The sequence below is a fragment of the Laccaria bicolor genome, genomic scaffold (genome assembly GCF_000143565.1).
Source record: "Laccaria bicolor S238N-H82 LACBIscaffold_42 genomic scaffold, whole genome shotgun sequence".
NCBI lineage: Eukaryota > Fungi > Basidiomycota > Agaricomycetes > Agaricales > Hydnangiaceae > Laccaria > Laccaria bicolor.
The window spans coordinates 149860-163272 of NW_001889913.1; the positions used below are offsets into that span (position 1 = coordinate 149860).

A 13413-nucleotide genomic window follows, 5' to 3' on the forward strand; every position below is an offset into this window, starting at 1 on the left:
CCTGTGGAATTCCTGTGGATTCCAGTGGATTCCTGTGGCATTCCAGTGGATTCCAGTGGATTCCTGTGGCATTCCAGTGGATTCCTGTGGATTCCTGCAGGAATAGGTGGGGCACTGTAAAGTACTGAGGATATTATGGAAATGCACTCCATGCAGCATCAAATGGAGGCCATGAGGCCATTGCAAAGCTGCTGATAGAGAAGGGGGCAGATGTAAATGCACAGGGTGGAGAGTATATGCACAGGGTGGAGAGTATGGAAATGCATTCCAGGCAGCATCAAGTGAAGGACATGAGGCCATTGCAAAGCTGCTGATAGAGAAGGGGGCAGATGTAAATGCACATGGAGGATTTTATGGAAAGGCACTCCAGGAAGCATCAAGGAGAGGCCACAAGGCCATTGCAAGGCTGTTGAAAGAGAATGGGGCAGTTGTAACTATGTTGGACCTGTCAGATTATGGCAGTGATGATTTTTCATCAGATGATGATTATCTAGAATGCTGAAACCTCTCTGTGGATGTTATGGTGGTAGTATTTTTGTATAAAGAAACATTGGGATGAAGTTTTGTGACTTGAATAGCCAAGTATGACATTTCAAGATCTAGTATTGAGGTAAATGTAGCTAGAGAACAATGTAATGTTTGAAAGCAGTTTGATGTGGTTTTCTTGCCATTTTTGTTATAAACAGAGAAGTTTCCATATCTGGACCATAGGCACTAGACCCTGATATTAGCTTTCTTCAATTTCATCACTAGCAGTGAGCACAATTGCTATTTTCCCCTGCTTTTCTGGCTATATTCCATGCACATTCTCTTATGTGAAAGTATACACTGCACCTTGAGAATAGTATATAACATCAGCAATGGTGACTGTTTTTCCTTTATTATTAACATATTTGGTTTGTACTTCTACACTTTTACGAGGTGTTGCACAACTTTTGACTCGCTGCTCAATGCAATGATACACCCATAACCTTGAGTTTTTCTTCATGAAGAGTTCATTCAAACATTCTGAAATTTGTTACAATAGTGGAATGCAGAGTTGATGTAGCGGTCGCTACGCTACGTGATTTTGAACAACCACTACACTCATGCCTAGTGCTACAACTCCGACTGGTAAACTACCCGCGCTACGGCATAAGTCGTTACATGTGCGACCATTGATGGCTTAGCAGCATGACGCTTATTTAATGCTCATTTGCCGGCCGGGCCTTTGTTTTCCAGATGATTAGATAATCTCTATCCAAACGTTCTGATCTGTGCTTGATCTGTGCTTACCTGCTCTCCTCATTCATTTACATGATGCCCCACCTCAGTGACAGACAGAAACATGTGAACGTTCTACTGGAGGCCTTTATCCTGAAGACTCTCATTGAGGCTCAGGAATCCACCAGCCAACCTGACACAGATAGCACAGGATCTGATTGGGAGACAGATTCAGAGAAGGAGGACAATGGCAGCAGTACATCGAGTGACTGGGGCATGGGTGAGGAGGATGAATGCCCTGTATCTGACATGGTAATTGAAGCCTGCCACCGGCTCTATGAAAATTTCTACATCGAGGAGGGTCACAAAATCCCAAAAACATGTGAAAACCTCAATATGCTCCTAACACAGTACAAGATGGGCTTCCCTGACATCTTTCGTTCATACCTCCGTATTACGCCAGAGTGTTTTGACAGTCTTTTGGAGTCTATTCAGCACCATGAGGCCTTCCAGAACAATTCCAACAACCCCCAGATGCCTGTTGAATGCCAGCTTGCGATCACACTGTACCGTTTTGGTCACTTTGGAAATGGCCTCAGCACCTTGAAGGTAGCGCTTTGGGCTGGGGTTGGCTATGGGACTGTCTGCGAGTGCACCAACCGAGTCATGCGTGTGTGCTGTGATGAGCGTTTTCACCAGGTTGTTATGCAGTGGCCATCGGATGAAGAGATTCAAGAAGCCAAAGATTGGGTTGAAGCTAACTCTTGCCCGGCCTGGCGTGATGGCTGGTTAATGGTTGATGGAACACTTATCCCTATGTTTCAACGTCCCCATCACTTTGGCAGTGCCTACTTCGACCACAAGTCAAACTACTCAGAGAATGTTCAAGTGAGTTCTTGCCATCAATTTAGTTCATAATTCTGACTTTATTGTATAGATAATTAACACTCCAGACCTACATATTATTGACTATGGCATTGGACTTCCTGGAAGTCAGCACGATGCTACTGCTTGGCAGCACACACACTTACCTCAAGAACGCCAACGGTTGCTCAAGGATGGCGAGTTTGTCTGGGCAGATTCTGCATACCCTGTTCGAACGTGGTGCCAGGCACCATACAAGGAGTTAGTTCATCAATTTTCAATAAAACTCAGTGCTAAGCATTATTTAGCCCTGAAAAATCAATGGCACAAAATACCGAATATAACTATTATGTTTCACACATTTGTATTCATTCAGAACACTGCATGGGGTATCTCAAGGGTCGTTGGAGCTCCCTTCGTGGCCTGTGACTATGAATCAATCACCATGATGCACAAGCAATCACTTCTATCTGGATCATGACATGTATTCACCTGCACAATTTTGCGATGGCGCATGAGTGTGGATCAAATGTTGAGGCTGATGATTTTTTTGTAAAAGGCCAGCAACTTATGCAAAAAGAGAAGGAAGAGAGACAGGCATGGGAACTGCAACGTGCAGAGGCTTTGGCGACCCAGGAGGCAGGTTATGGGGATGGATCAGATGGAGCAGTCAATCTTTTAGAAGGGCGGATCAAACATGAAGAACTCAAAGAAGCCTTATTCGAATATCTAAGCTCTGAATAAAAAATATATTGTAATGAGCAACTAAAGTTAGCTGAGCAAGTGCCTAAAGTTAATTCTAGAAGTGGTATGTATAGGTATGTATTGAGTGATTAAGAGATTACTTAGGGAGCTCGGGCACAACACCACCTGCACCAGCAACTGCAGCCTGTAAGCAAAGCATTTCGAGCTGCCTTTCGGCCATGAACTGCTCATGCTCGCAACGCTCACGTGCATCCTCTAGCTGACAGATTTCTTGTTCCTTCTCAGCCAAAAGTCGAAGTTTCTCTCTCTCAAGCTTTGACCTTGCCTGTATTTCGATAGTTTCAACCTTGACACGCTGAACAGACTCGTTGATGTCCTTGAGCATATCAAAAGGGTGTTTGCGCTTCAAAGAATTGATCTTTGGTGTCTCCGGTGCACCTTTTGACTGTGAAGCGGCAGGCAGAGGCAAAGGGGCACAAGGTGGAGGGGTTTGAGATGATGGTGCAGTGGGTACAGATTCAGAATGGGGAGATGTAGGGGTATTGACCTCCATGCTCTGGTTTGCAAAGCTGGCGTCGATTTGGTCATCATCCCAGTCTGGGGAAGAAGCACGGGGAATTTGGACTGTGCTTGTGGAGCAAGGATCATCGATATCCATGTCCTATCATTCATTAAAGATCAACATAGTGATAGGGTATATAATAGACTTACCTCATTGTTTTGCACTGTGGCTTCCCCAGCTTCAATATCCTCCTCATCAGCGCCTCTTCCATGGGATAAAACATCGAGATCGACAGGGGTTGCGCTGTTTGCAAGACCGGAGAGGTTGTGGACCAGGCTGCTACTCAAAAGAGCGTGAAGGCGCTTGTACCATTTGAATTTGCTCTCAATTTGCTCTGTTGGTTGGTAAGTAAGGCTTGAGTGGTTGCAAATCGCAGTACCGCTTGTGATCTCTGCCTTGCGATTCGACTCAATCAATCTGTGACCTGTCTCACCCAACCTCTTTCGGTAATGTTGATAGGTAGTCTTCAAACTGTGATAGAAAGGTCAGTCACAAAGATGGGGGGACCAGTGAGACCACTGAACCTATGAGGCAACATGGGCCTTGATTGATAAGGCCAGTTTCTCTGGAGGCCTGCTCGAGCCCTTGAAGATCTCTGGGACAAGCAGACGGCAGACCTTGATGGTGTTGAGATCACCTGCAGTGACCATCATGTCACCAACCGAGAATCCAAAAACCTTTCGATACTGAAGGCTGTCTTCAATCTTGGTGAGGAGCGTGTCTGTCAGGTGTGTGAACTTTGAGTCCGCCCACCTGTAAATCGTCATTATCAATCTTTCAGGGCAACCGGACTGAATGAAACATACCATACACAATCACTCTCTTCTTTCTTGATCTCAGGTTCAGATTTCTCCCCCTTGTTCTTCGTGTGCTTCGCTGGTTTGGCATTCTCTTTCCCTAGGGCCAGAGTTGCCTCGGATTTGGTGCCAGATGCCTTTGCGTGTTTGGCTTTGACAACGATCAATTGCTCTTTGAGAGCTTGGAGCGGGGTGGCAGTGGACTCAGAAGGGGTATTAGAAGGAGGACTAAGTAGTAGAGGCTCAGACATAATTCAAAGGTGGTGTAGAGACGCACTGGCAGCCTATAGCCCCAAAGTTTGTTGAATAGTTTAAAAGTCCGCTATATTATGACCGTGAAATGTGCTACAGTTTTCAGATAAAACTATTGAGAAACCCCCTTTCCATGGAAACCCCCCGGGTTTCCGAGGCAATTGGAGAAATCCCTGACTTTTGTGTATTTAAACTTCTCGCCATAATCCAGCTGACGGTCCATGGTGGCTTACACAATCTCATTTGCGTGACTGACTTGCGCTCACACTCTTTGATATTTCTCGTGAGATTGACGGCGAGCTCAGAAGTGCGGATACGGTATAGAGTTGGACGAGCTGAAGCTGAATAGGGACCTCAGACTGAGCTTTACAGTGGGGAGAGGTTTGGAAATTGGAGCCCAGGCAAGTTGAAACAATCCCACAACAGCCAATGGTCACGTTATGGGCCAAGTAAGAGGGTGTTCTCGGACAGCAGCATCCTCATGATGCAAAGCCACTGTGGTAATGAGATGCGAGTTCAGGTGGTATTAAAATAACAACCTCGATATGCAAAACATACCAACAATTACCCTTGCAAACAAAATCCATTCCAGCTGCACCGAAAATACAGTTGGTACTTCAATGTCAAGTTCCCTTCTATCTAAGCCTTTCAAGTCCATAAGGAGCCCAACAACCCAGCCAACGCCAACAGAGGCGATATCAGCACACAGTCTGTAATGAGGCGCAAGCTGCCCTGGGCTCACTGCTTACAGCCATTCAAAGCTGAAAACAACTCAAACCCTTCCTCAGATGCTGCAGAAATTCAGTAAGCAGATGAAGGAGACAGTGAGCCATTGACTCACCACTGCCTTGAGCAAATGCGGCCATAATTGAACATAACAAATCAATGCATTATTCCCCCCCCCATGCATAATCCCAAATGCAGACCAAGAATGCAGCGGTCGACTAGTGCAAACAAGGGACACCCTTGAGGTGATTGAACATGAGTAGGTGATGTGGACTGTGTCACTGAACGGGACACAATTGTGTTTGAGCTATTGTGTTTCGATCCCCGTGATACGTTTCGGCAACAGCATAAGGCTTGGCTTGAGAGGCATATCTCAAATGGCACATCCATAAACGCCATGCCTCATATGATGTGCGCCGCAGGGGATGATGTGAACACATGTGCGAAGACGTGGCCATCCTGTTCGCTGTCCGCTGAGTAAGCGAGGATGAGCATACAGGTGAACTTGTCCTCCCCAAGAGAAGCGAGATTCCAAACAACCCAAGCGAGCATGTCATGAACATCCTCAGATCCTTGAGGGTAAACGATGCCTGGGACAAGACGGTAATTGGGTATGATGGTAGCGATGCTTCAAGAAGTAAGTGTAAAGGTTGGTGTATACGAGGTTGGAAGGGGGCGAAGAGGGGGATCCAGTAATGAGTCAGCCTTGTAGAAGAGTACTAGGCTTGGCGCAGCTTGAGTTGTGCCGTCTGTATTTGGGGGCAGTAAATGGCGAGCTGTGTAGATGGAGAGTTTCTGTCAGTGCATTACAACACACCTGATGTGCCTCTATTGGGCTGTAATCAAAGGTTTTTTGTCCGATTGACTCTATCACAACTCTATCACTGCGTGATTGCTTCATGAAAAGTAGTAAGTTCGACTTCGTTTTCAATGCAGAGTAATTGATGAAATTCTTACTGAAATGAATGACCTCCTTTGTGCATGGCGGGTAGTCTCCTAGCAAGGCGGGTGTGTCCGACAAATGCATAATGGATGTGTGAGTAAGGGGCAGCAGAAGAACATTTAAAGCGATTGCAGTGACTTTTTAAAAATATAATTACTAATACAGCTTTGAAGCGGCCATAGATCATGTGACTGCCGAACCTTGACCGAAGAGAAATAGGGTTTCCAGATAAGCAAAGATTTTAAGTGGGGGGTTTCTGCAGAAAGGGGGTTTCTCAATAGTTTTATCCACAGTTTTCGATACGAAATGCTTATTCAGCGAAGGAATCCCGAACGTTCTGTATCGTGGGAGTCGCGAGACAATTCCGTAGCAACCGCTTGTAGCGGTCGCTACGTCAACTCTGCATTCCACTAATCATAGAAGGGCAATTTTCATGTAGTTTTTGTACTGAATGGTTGTGTTTAAGCTAATATCCCAATTTTGATATATCATGAGCTGGTGAATGCACACTCAAAATTCAAACACACCTCAGGAATGAGAAAAAAGAAACCTGTCAAATTGTAGTGTACTTAATAGTAGTTTGTCAAATGTATGTGGTATCGCGAGGGGGATCCTGCACAGTGGCACAAGATTCAGGGGGACAATGAAGGAACGTGGGGTGAATGCGGTTGTTGGGATCAAAGCGAGGGATGGAGGGGGAGGAAATTCGGAAGCTGGAGGGAGCCGGAGGTCGAGAGGTCGAGAACTTGCAAAAGGGGAGCAGGGGTGATGTCCAAATCGCACCTCTAAACCCTACTATCCCGTCCATGAGGAATGACGAACGCGCCAGAGACGGGGCTCCAACCATCCTCTGGGCCCCTCTCATCTCCCCTAATAAGACTCGCGATACTCGCCGTATGCCTATGGCCGCCCCTCCCCTGATCCCTCTTGGGCGCTATGAACTATCAATAGATTGTCGTTAGTTGACAGAACGACGTCATGCCGAGAAACCCATACCTGTTTTTGCTGCGAGCCAAAAGAAGCTAGTGAGCCAGGCACGGGCGAACGATACGTGATATCCACTTCCTCGTCATCCGAGCTCGTTTCACTCAGTTCGAAATCCGCAGTATCCACCGTCCCATTTATCCCTCCTCCCCCTCCTCCTCCCCTACGCGGATCCTCCAAATCGTATACTTCGTACTTTGATCTGCCCCTGAACCGGGAGGAGGAAGTGAGGTTGGACAGGCGCGTGAGTGCTGCGGAGCCCCTAAGGTCGTCTGGGAGGAATAGATAGAAGAAGGCAGTGGCGAGGCACGCGCCGCCTACGACGTCGATGAGGTAGTGATGTGATAGGTACATCGTAGCCCAATATAACACGCCCGTGTACGCCCATACGTATTTTGTAGTGGCCGGGAAAAAGTGGGATAAGCAGAGGGCTTCGATGGTCGCACAACCTGCATGTAATGAGGGGAACGCGCCGAAGGGGATGGGCGCGTTTGTGAAAGTGACGGTGTATGCGTGGGAGTGGAAGAGGGCGTCGATGCGGGATAGACCGCCTGGGGATCCTTTCATGGAGTAGTTTGCTGGAGTGAGGCCGTGGATGAGCTCATACCATGGTGCGGAGCATGGGAGGAGGATTTGGATGATGACGCCGACCATGTTCATGTACCCGAATGCGCGGGCCCAGAAGTGGAGTGCTTGTTTCGTGCGGAAGAGCCAGAGGAAGGCGGCGACGACGAAGGGGATTGTGAAGTGGCCTACGCCGTAGGGGAGCCAGGCGATGATGTCTAGGGAGGGGTGGATGAAGCGGGCATCCTCAACCGAGATATTTGCACCATAGAGGATGGATTCGAGTGTAAGTAACAGGGAGACGAAGATGGCGGGGCGCCATGAGGCAGGAATGAAGCGAGAAGTGTGAAAAGTGATGAGGTAGGCAAAGATGGGTGTAGCGGGTAGGAAGAATGCGTTGTGCATTACACATATGTTGGCCTTCACCTGAACTTTCTTGTGAGATCTCCATAGTGTCCCTCCACGGGCAGCCGACTTCACCGTTGCTCTTAGGAAGCTGCTGTCCCACAATGCCCGCTGTTCGTTGCGTAGGTCAATCTTTCACATAATTGTCATCCCATTTTCTAACGATCCACCTTCTATACTAGATAGCGCCAACCCTTAGCTACTTCGTTTCCTCCTTTCCCTCACCCTCGTCCTCACCATGTCTCCTGGATTCCTCACCACCGCAGCCACCATCCAGCTCCGGCAAATCCATGACGAACCAGACGAGGGGTCACGCGTTGTGTTAGTCGACCGTCGACTTCGCCAAAGCCCCGTCCATCGTTGTTGCATCTCCAGGACTTGACGAGCCCTCTAATGGAATCGGTGGATGAAAGGGAGGTTAAGAAAAGCCGGGCCCGACTGAACGGTTGCACCACTTGAGGGGTTTCGTTGGTGGCAAGGATACCATGAAGTTGCGCTATCAGTGAGTTCACCCTCATACTCGTGAGTAACACCAGAGGGCTAATCTATCGTTGTAGTGTTCTTCGTGCCCAGAGAGGACGTTCATCAGTCTCGGGCTCAGTTCGCACTTCATCCTCTCTTCTGGGGTCCAAACATGTTTCACTCTATCTTCCTGGGTCAGCGGGCCAAGCGGAGTTGACATCGTGACATCCGTGTATATGATCACCGACTCACGGTACTCCCATCAAGGACGTCAGACTTCAACAATCCACGACTCGTGCATATAACGACCTTCGTAAGTACCCAACCATCCTCCATAGCCGCCATCGCGCTCTCTTTCTGCCTCTTACACAGATCAATTTCGATAATAGGTCTTGCTGCCCTCACAACCCTCGCGAACAAGTCCAACCCAGAGGAATTAGACTACACCGCTGTGTCTATGTACATCGGCGCCCCGACGAGTAGTCGTTACATAGGATCCCCTCCTCTCGGACCCAAAGGGCGATGCCCTTTCACTCAACTCTTCCCATACGAGCATGGATCCCGCGGTTGGAGAGCCACACAGGTGCAAGTCAACCTGACCACCCCAACTGGGAGGGATTCAGGCTGTCATTAGGATTATTTGGAGGTGATGATGCGTTGACTGAGGATCATGGGGTGCATAGGGCGAAGGACAGTGTGCGCTGTTAGTATGAGCAAGCTAATCCACTTCCGCTCACCTTTCTCCTCTGAGCCGCTTCATCCTCCTCTTTCTCCTACACACTTAATCCTCGCAACCTCCTCTCTGTGCTGCGAGAACTCCTAGACATCTACCTCTACCTACCCCACCCTTTGTTCCATGACACGAACGTAGGATGCATATACACCGCTTCAAATCACCTTTGGTCAAGGACGCTGCACGGCCGTCAACCCAGTCCTCCACAGGTACCTGTCACGTTTGCGTCCTTTGGCGTGAAATGTCTCAGGCAAAACAGGGTATGTATACATTATTGTAAAAGTATACGTAAGAGCAAGCGGCCCCATTGATGTTCTGGGAGATAATGAAATTATGATTGTCATCGTGCTGGTTCTGTATAATTTGAGTACATCAGTCCGTCAAGCTACGGAGTCAACCTGAGGAGTGTTGTGCGTAATCGCTCCGATGCAAGTAGCATGTTCGAGCTGATCTCCGGCCGCTCTCTGGAGACGTTTGGAGGTTCCGCGTAAGAGAAGCTGGCTCAATGAGCCGGACAGCTTCAAAGACCACGATTATTTAGATTGATTTCAAGGCACATATGACTCCCCAAACAACGATGAGAGAGGATCCTGAGGGTGTCGTTCGCCTGTCCTGGCGAAGACTTTGAAGGAACAAGTGAGGGAAAGAGTGGACTGCTGGGGAAGAGTGGGCGAGGAGCAGGACAAGTGAAATGACGAAATTGGAGGGCAAATTAAGGGAAAGGAATAGCGAACAAAAGTGAAATTGCAGTAGAAGGATCATTGGGCGCCAAGGTCGAAAGGAACGGCATGGAAGGCACCGAAACGAAGACAGTAGAAGGAAGTTAAAGACGGGAAAGGACACCCGGAGTCTGAAGGCGCATGGAGTCGGTCTTCAGCTTCAGTAGCCGCAACCAAAGTTGGCTTGGGCCTGGCTCGCCACGTACTGGACCATGACGGTGGAAGGTGAAGAAGTATGTCGAACATGCTGCGCGTTGGCCATTGTGTGTCTTTCCGTTTCCAAAATGCGAGGTCGTCCACGTCTACGGGCGTAGAGACTAAAAAGTAATCGGAATTGCGGAAGGGGGGTAAGTCGCCTAATCAAGGGCCATATGAGTCGTCGCCGTTCGGTCGAAAATGACGAGGGTTGGGCGGCTTGTGGGAGGTGGTCAAAAGCAGTGGTGATTCGCGTTGGAAGAAGGTCGATGTACCCGAGTGGTTGGAGTGCCGACTGGTCTGCGGCTGCTGGTCAGTCGGCAACCGTAGCCTTATAAGTGGATGACTGTCCGACAAAGGACAGTGGTGGATCCTCTTCTTGCACAACGGGGACGACGCACAAGGATAATTGGTCGTCGCGAATCTGTAACACGACATCCTGGCCGAATCACCAAGGCTTTCCATGGGTATGTAACTGCAGCAATGCCACGGCAGCAAATGGCGAACTCGAGAGCTGAGACGACGTGAGGTAACGTTGAACATCCTGCTTCGGGTATCTTGGGTTGCAAGTAATAGAGGAGCTCAAGTCGGTGCCTCCAGAGCAGCATGTCTGCGAGGTACAACTGCACGATATTGTGACTAAATTTGGAGGACCAACTGAATCGCGACGTAGTAGCACTGGAGTAGCACGTTGCAGGGCCTCAGAAATCAGGGAACTAACATCAGAAAGCGAAACTGAGGCAAGGATGGCAGACGCACCTCAAGATTATCCAACCCAGCTCCAGCTATCAGACGGCCTCGGGCTAACTTACTGCGAGGTGTTGAAGGTGCAAAGCCAATGAGAGGGATAGCCGGCGGTCCCGTAGTCCCCGCGACGTAGTGGATGTGTCTTGGTCGATGTCAAGACATGATGGTGGTCAAGTTGGACCATCTCATGCAAATCTCATGACGCCTCTCTTCTCCCCGCCTCTTTTGCTCCACGCGATTGTCCTTCGACTGATGCTTCATCTCATTTCTGGGACAATGTCAATATCCGATCCAGTACAGTATTTTCTGCCCTCTACCAATGTATCTCTTATTAATCTTTTCGTTAGTCCTTCAGATCTAGGCGTTGACTCTACGTGATCGTGCCCAGCATCACTTTCTCGCCCCAATGCGGTGTGCTTAGATGACTTCTATCGCCCGCCCACGACCTTCCTGTCTACGGGCAATCATCGAATACGCATTCAATAAGGCGTCAACTTCGTTGGGCCCAGCCGCTCACTTTTGCAGCACTTCCTTTTCGTGAAAACCCATAAATTGGCATAAGACCAGTAAAGAGTCCTTCAGTATTTCGTCATCCGTTCTGCCGCTCATTATCATGACACCTAGTATCAGGTCCTTTGAGATAATCCAAACCGTGCACTGTGTCTTTACTCATAATTGGACGGGAAGTTTGTATCTCGTGAGTACTTATGCTGCACTGGATCATTCCCGGTTTTTGACGGTCTCTTTACAGAAATCGCAATCCGTATAACCTAGGCATCCAAAGGACGAAGGTGGGCGTTACGAGGAAACATCCGAGCGCCAGTGGCCCAGAACGATCACCTCCAACCGCACAACTGCAAGAAACTTAACCCAGCCAGCCTCAAACGCCACTGAACCAACATTAAGGTGTAGCAGGCGCAGCGGATGGTCATAGACGAGCTCGTACTTTCAAGTGAGTACTACGCATGTGGCTATCTCAATATGTTGCTAACATATTGCTTAACCAGGCTGCAACGTAAAGATCTTACGGCGCAAGCCTGTCGGCTCTTTGTTCAATCCTGATTTCTCGCTGATGCGCTCTTCTGAATCTTTCACTACCACAACCGCCATCCACAGGACGAACCGGACGAGGGTCATGCGTTGAAGCAACGGAAGTTGGTCGACTGTCGACTTTGCCAAAGCCTCGTTTGTCGTTATTGCATTCTCCAAGACTTGGCAATCCCTATGACGGAATCGGCGCATGAAAGAGGTTAATGACTTAGAGAATGTCAAAGGGAAAGCCGGCTACGACTGAACGATTGGACCACTTGGAGGATTTCGTTAATGGCGGGGATACCATGAGGTTGGGTTATCAGTGAGTTTAGATCTCATACTCGTGCGTAACTCCAGAGGGCTGATCTATTGTTATTTGTTCTTCGTGCCCAGCGAGGACACTCACCAGCATGAATATGTCAATCAGAGTGACGGGCGCCTAGAGTTCATCTCGGGGTCGGTTCGTGCTTCCTCTTCTCTTCTTCACCTGTTTCCACTTTAACTTCCTGGTTCAGCGGGCCAAGCAAAGTCGACGTCCGTGTCTTTGATCACCGGCTCACGGTACTGGCCACAAGCTCAAGGGTTGTTTAAGGACGTCATACCTCAACGAATCCGTATTGGCGACCCGCGCATAATGATATAACAACTTTCGTAGGTACTGCCATCCCCCATGGCCTCCATCACGCGCTCTTTCTGCCTACTTACACAGATCAATTTCGATAATAGGTCTTCGCGCACTCATAATCTCGTCGTGAACAAGTCCAAGCTAGAGGAACAAGAATTCATACATCGGCGCGTTCAAAGAATCCTGACGGATAGTTGCTACATAGGCTTTCCTCTTGGAACCAAAGGACGACGACACATGCCATTTCATCCAACTCTTCCCATACGACGATTGAGGAATTTACTCGCTTGCACGTCAACGTGACCACCCCAAGTGGGAGGGATTCAGGCTGTCGTTTAGGATCATGAGGTGCATAGGGCAAAGGACAGTGCTCCGTTCGTATGAACGAGTTATAGCCTCTCAAAAGTGGATTTACCAATCGACTTCGGCTCATTTTCCTCCTCTGAGCCGCTGCTTCACCCTCTTCTTACGCACTTAATCATCGCAACCTCCTCTCTGTGCTGCGATATCTCCTAGATACCTACCTCTACCCACCCCACCCTCTGTTCTATAACACAGACGTAGGTCGTATATACACCGCTTCCAATCACCTGTGGTCAAGCGCGCTGTATGGCTGTAAACCCATTTCTTCACCTGTATCTACCGCTGTATTTCGCATTTCCGACTCTTGGTATTGTCAATGCCAGAACCGTCAAGTTTGCATCCTTTGGAGTGAAATGACTCATGCAAAGAGGGGATGTCCATACTACCTCGTAAACAGTAGGAAGTAATAGCGTGCCGGTTAATATTCTGGGAGATAACGCGATTAAGATTGACATTCTGCTAGTTCTAGGTATAATTTGAGTATCAATCCTAGCTACGGAGTCAATGTGGGATGTGTTAAGATTATACGTTA

The 13413-nt window shown here is 48.5% G+C and overlaps 5 protein-coding genes across 5 annotated transcripts; 2 read left to right on the plus strand and 3 right to left on the minus strand.

The window, feature by feature from the left end:
* Window positions 1-1299: 1299 nt before the first annotated feature.
* LACBIDRAFT_332560 (uncharacterized protein) lies at window positions 1300-2516 on the plus strand (the record flags this gene model as incomplete). The annotated part of the gene is made up of 3 exons (XM_001887069.1): window positions 1300-2091; window positions 2141-2328; window positions 2444-2516. The coding sequence occupies 3 exons, from the start codon at window positions 1300-1302 to the stop codon at window positions 2514-2516; spliced, it is 1053 nt and encodes a 350-aa protein (XP_001887104.1).
* Window positions 2517-2908: 392 nt separating this feature from the next.
* LACBIDRAFT_332561 (uncharacterized protein) lies at window positions 2909-5249 on the minus strand (the record flags this gene model as incomplete). Its single annotated transcript, XM_001887124.1, has 9 exons — window positions 2909-3433; window positions 3484-3798; window positions 3952-4087; window positions 4141-4359; window positions 4409-4415; window positions 4650-4724; window positions 4942-5022; window positions 5133-5174; window positions 5225-5249. The coding sequence occupies 9 exons, from the start codon at window positions 5247-5249 to the stop codon at window positions 2909-2911; spliced, it is 1425 nt and encodes a 474-aa protein (XP_001887159.1).
* A 2057-nt stretch (window positions 5250-7306) lies between these two features.
* Window positions 7307-8026, minus strand: LACBIDRAFT_159277 (uncharacterized protein; the record flags this gene model as incomplete). The annotated part of the gene is made up of 1 exon (XM_001887125.1): window positions 7307-8026. A coding segment is annotated over one exon (720 nt), but the record flags the coding sequence as incomplete, so codon positions are not given.
* A 1495-nt stretch (window positions 8027-9521) lies between these two features.
* LACBIDRAFT_309823 (uncharacterized protein) lies at window positions 9522-9962 on the minus strand (the record flags this gene model as incomplete). The annotated part of the gene is made up of 1 exon (XM_001887126.1): window positions 9522-9962. The coding sequence occupies one exon, from the start codon at window positions 9960-9962 to the stop codon at window positions 9738-9740; it is 225 nt and encodes a 74-aa protein (XP_001887161.1). The 3' UTR covers window positions 9522-9737.
* Window positions 9963-11785: 1823 nt separating this feature from the next.
* Window positions 11786-12005, plus strand: LACBIDRAFT_309824 (uncharacterized protein; the record flags this gene model as incomplete). Its single annotated transcript, XM_001887070.1, has 2 exons — window positions 11786-11813; window positions 11869-12005. The coding sequence occupies 2 exons, from the start codon at window positions 11786-11788 to the stop codon at window positions 12003-12005; spliced, it is 165 nt and encodes a 54-aa protein (XP_001887105.1).
* Window positions 12006-13413: the final 1408 nt, after the last annotated feature.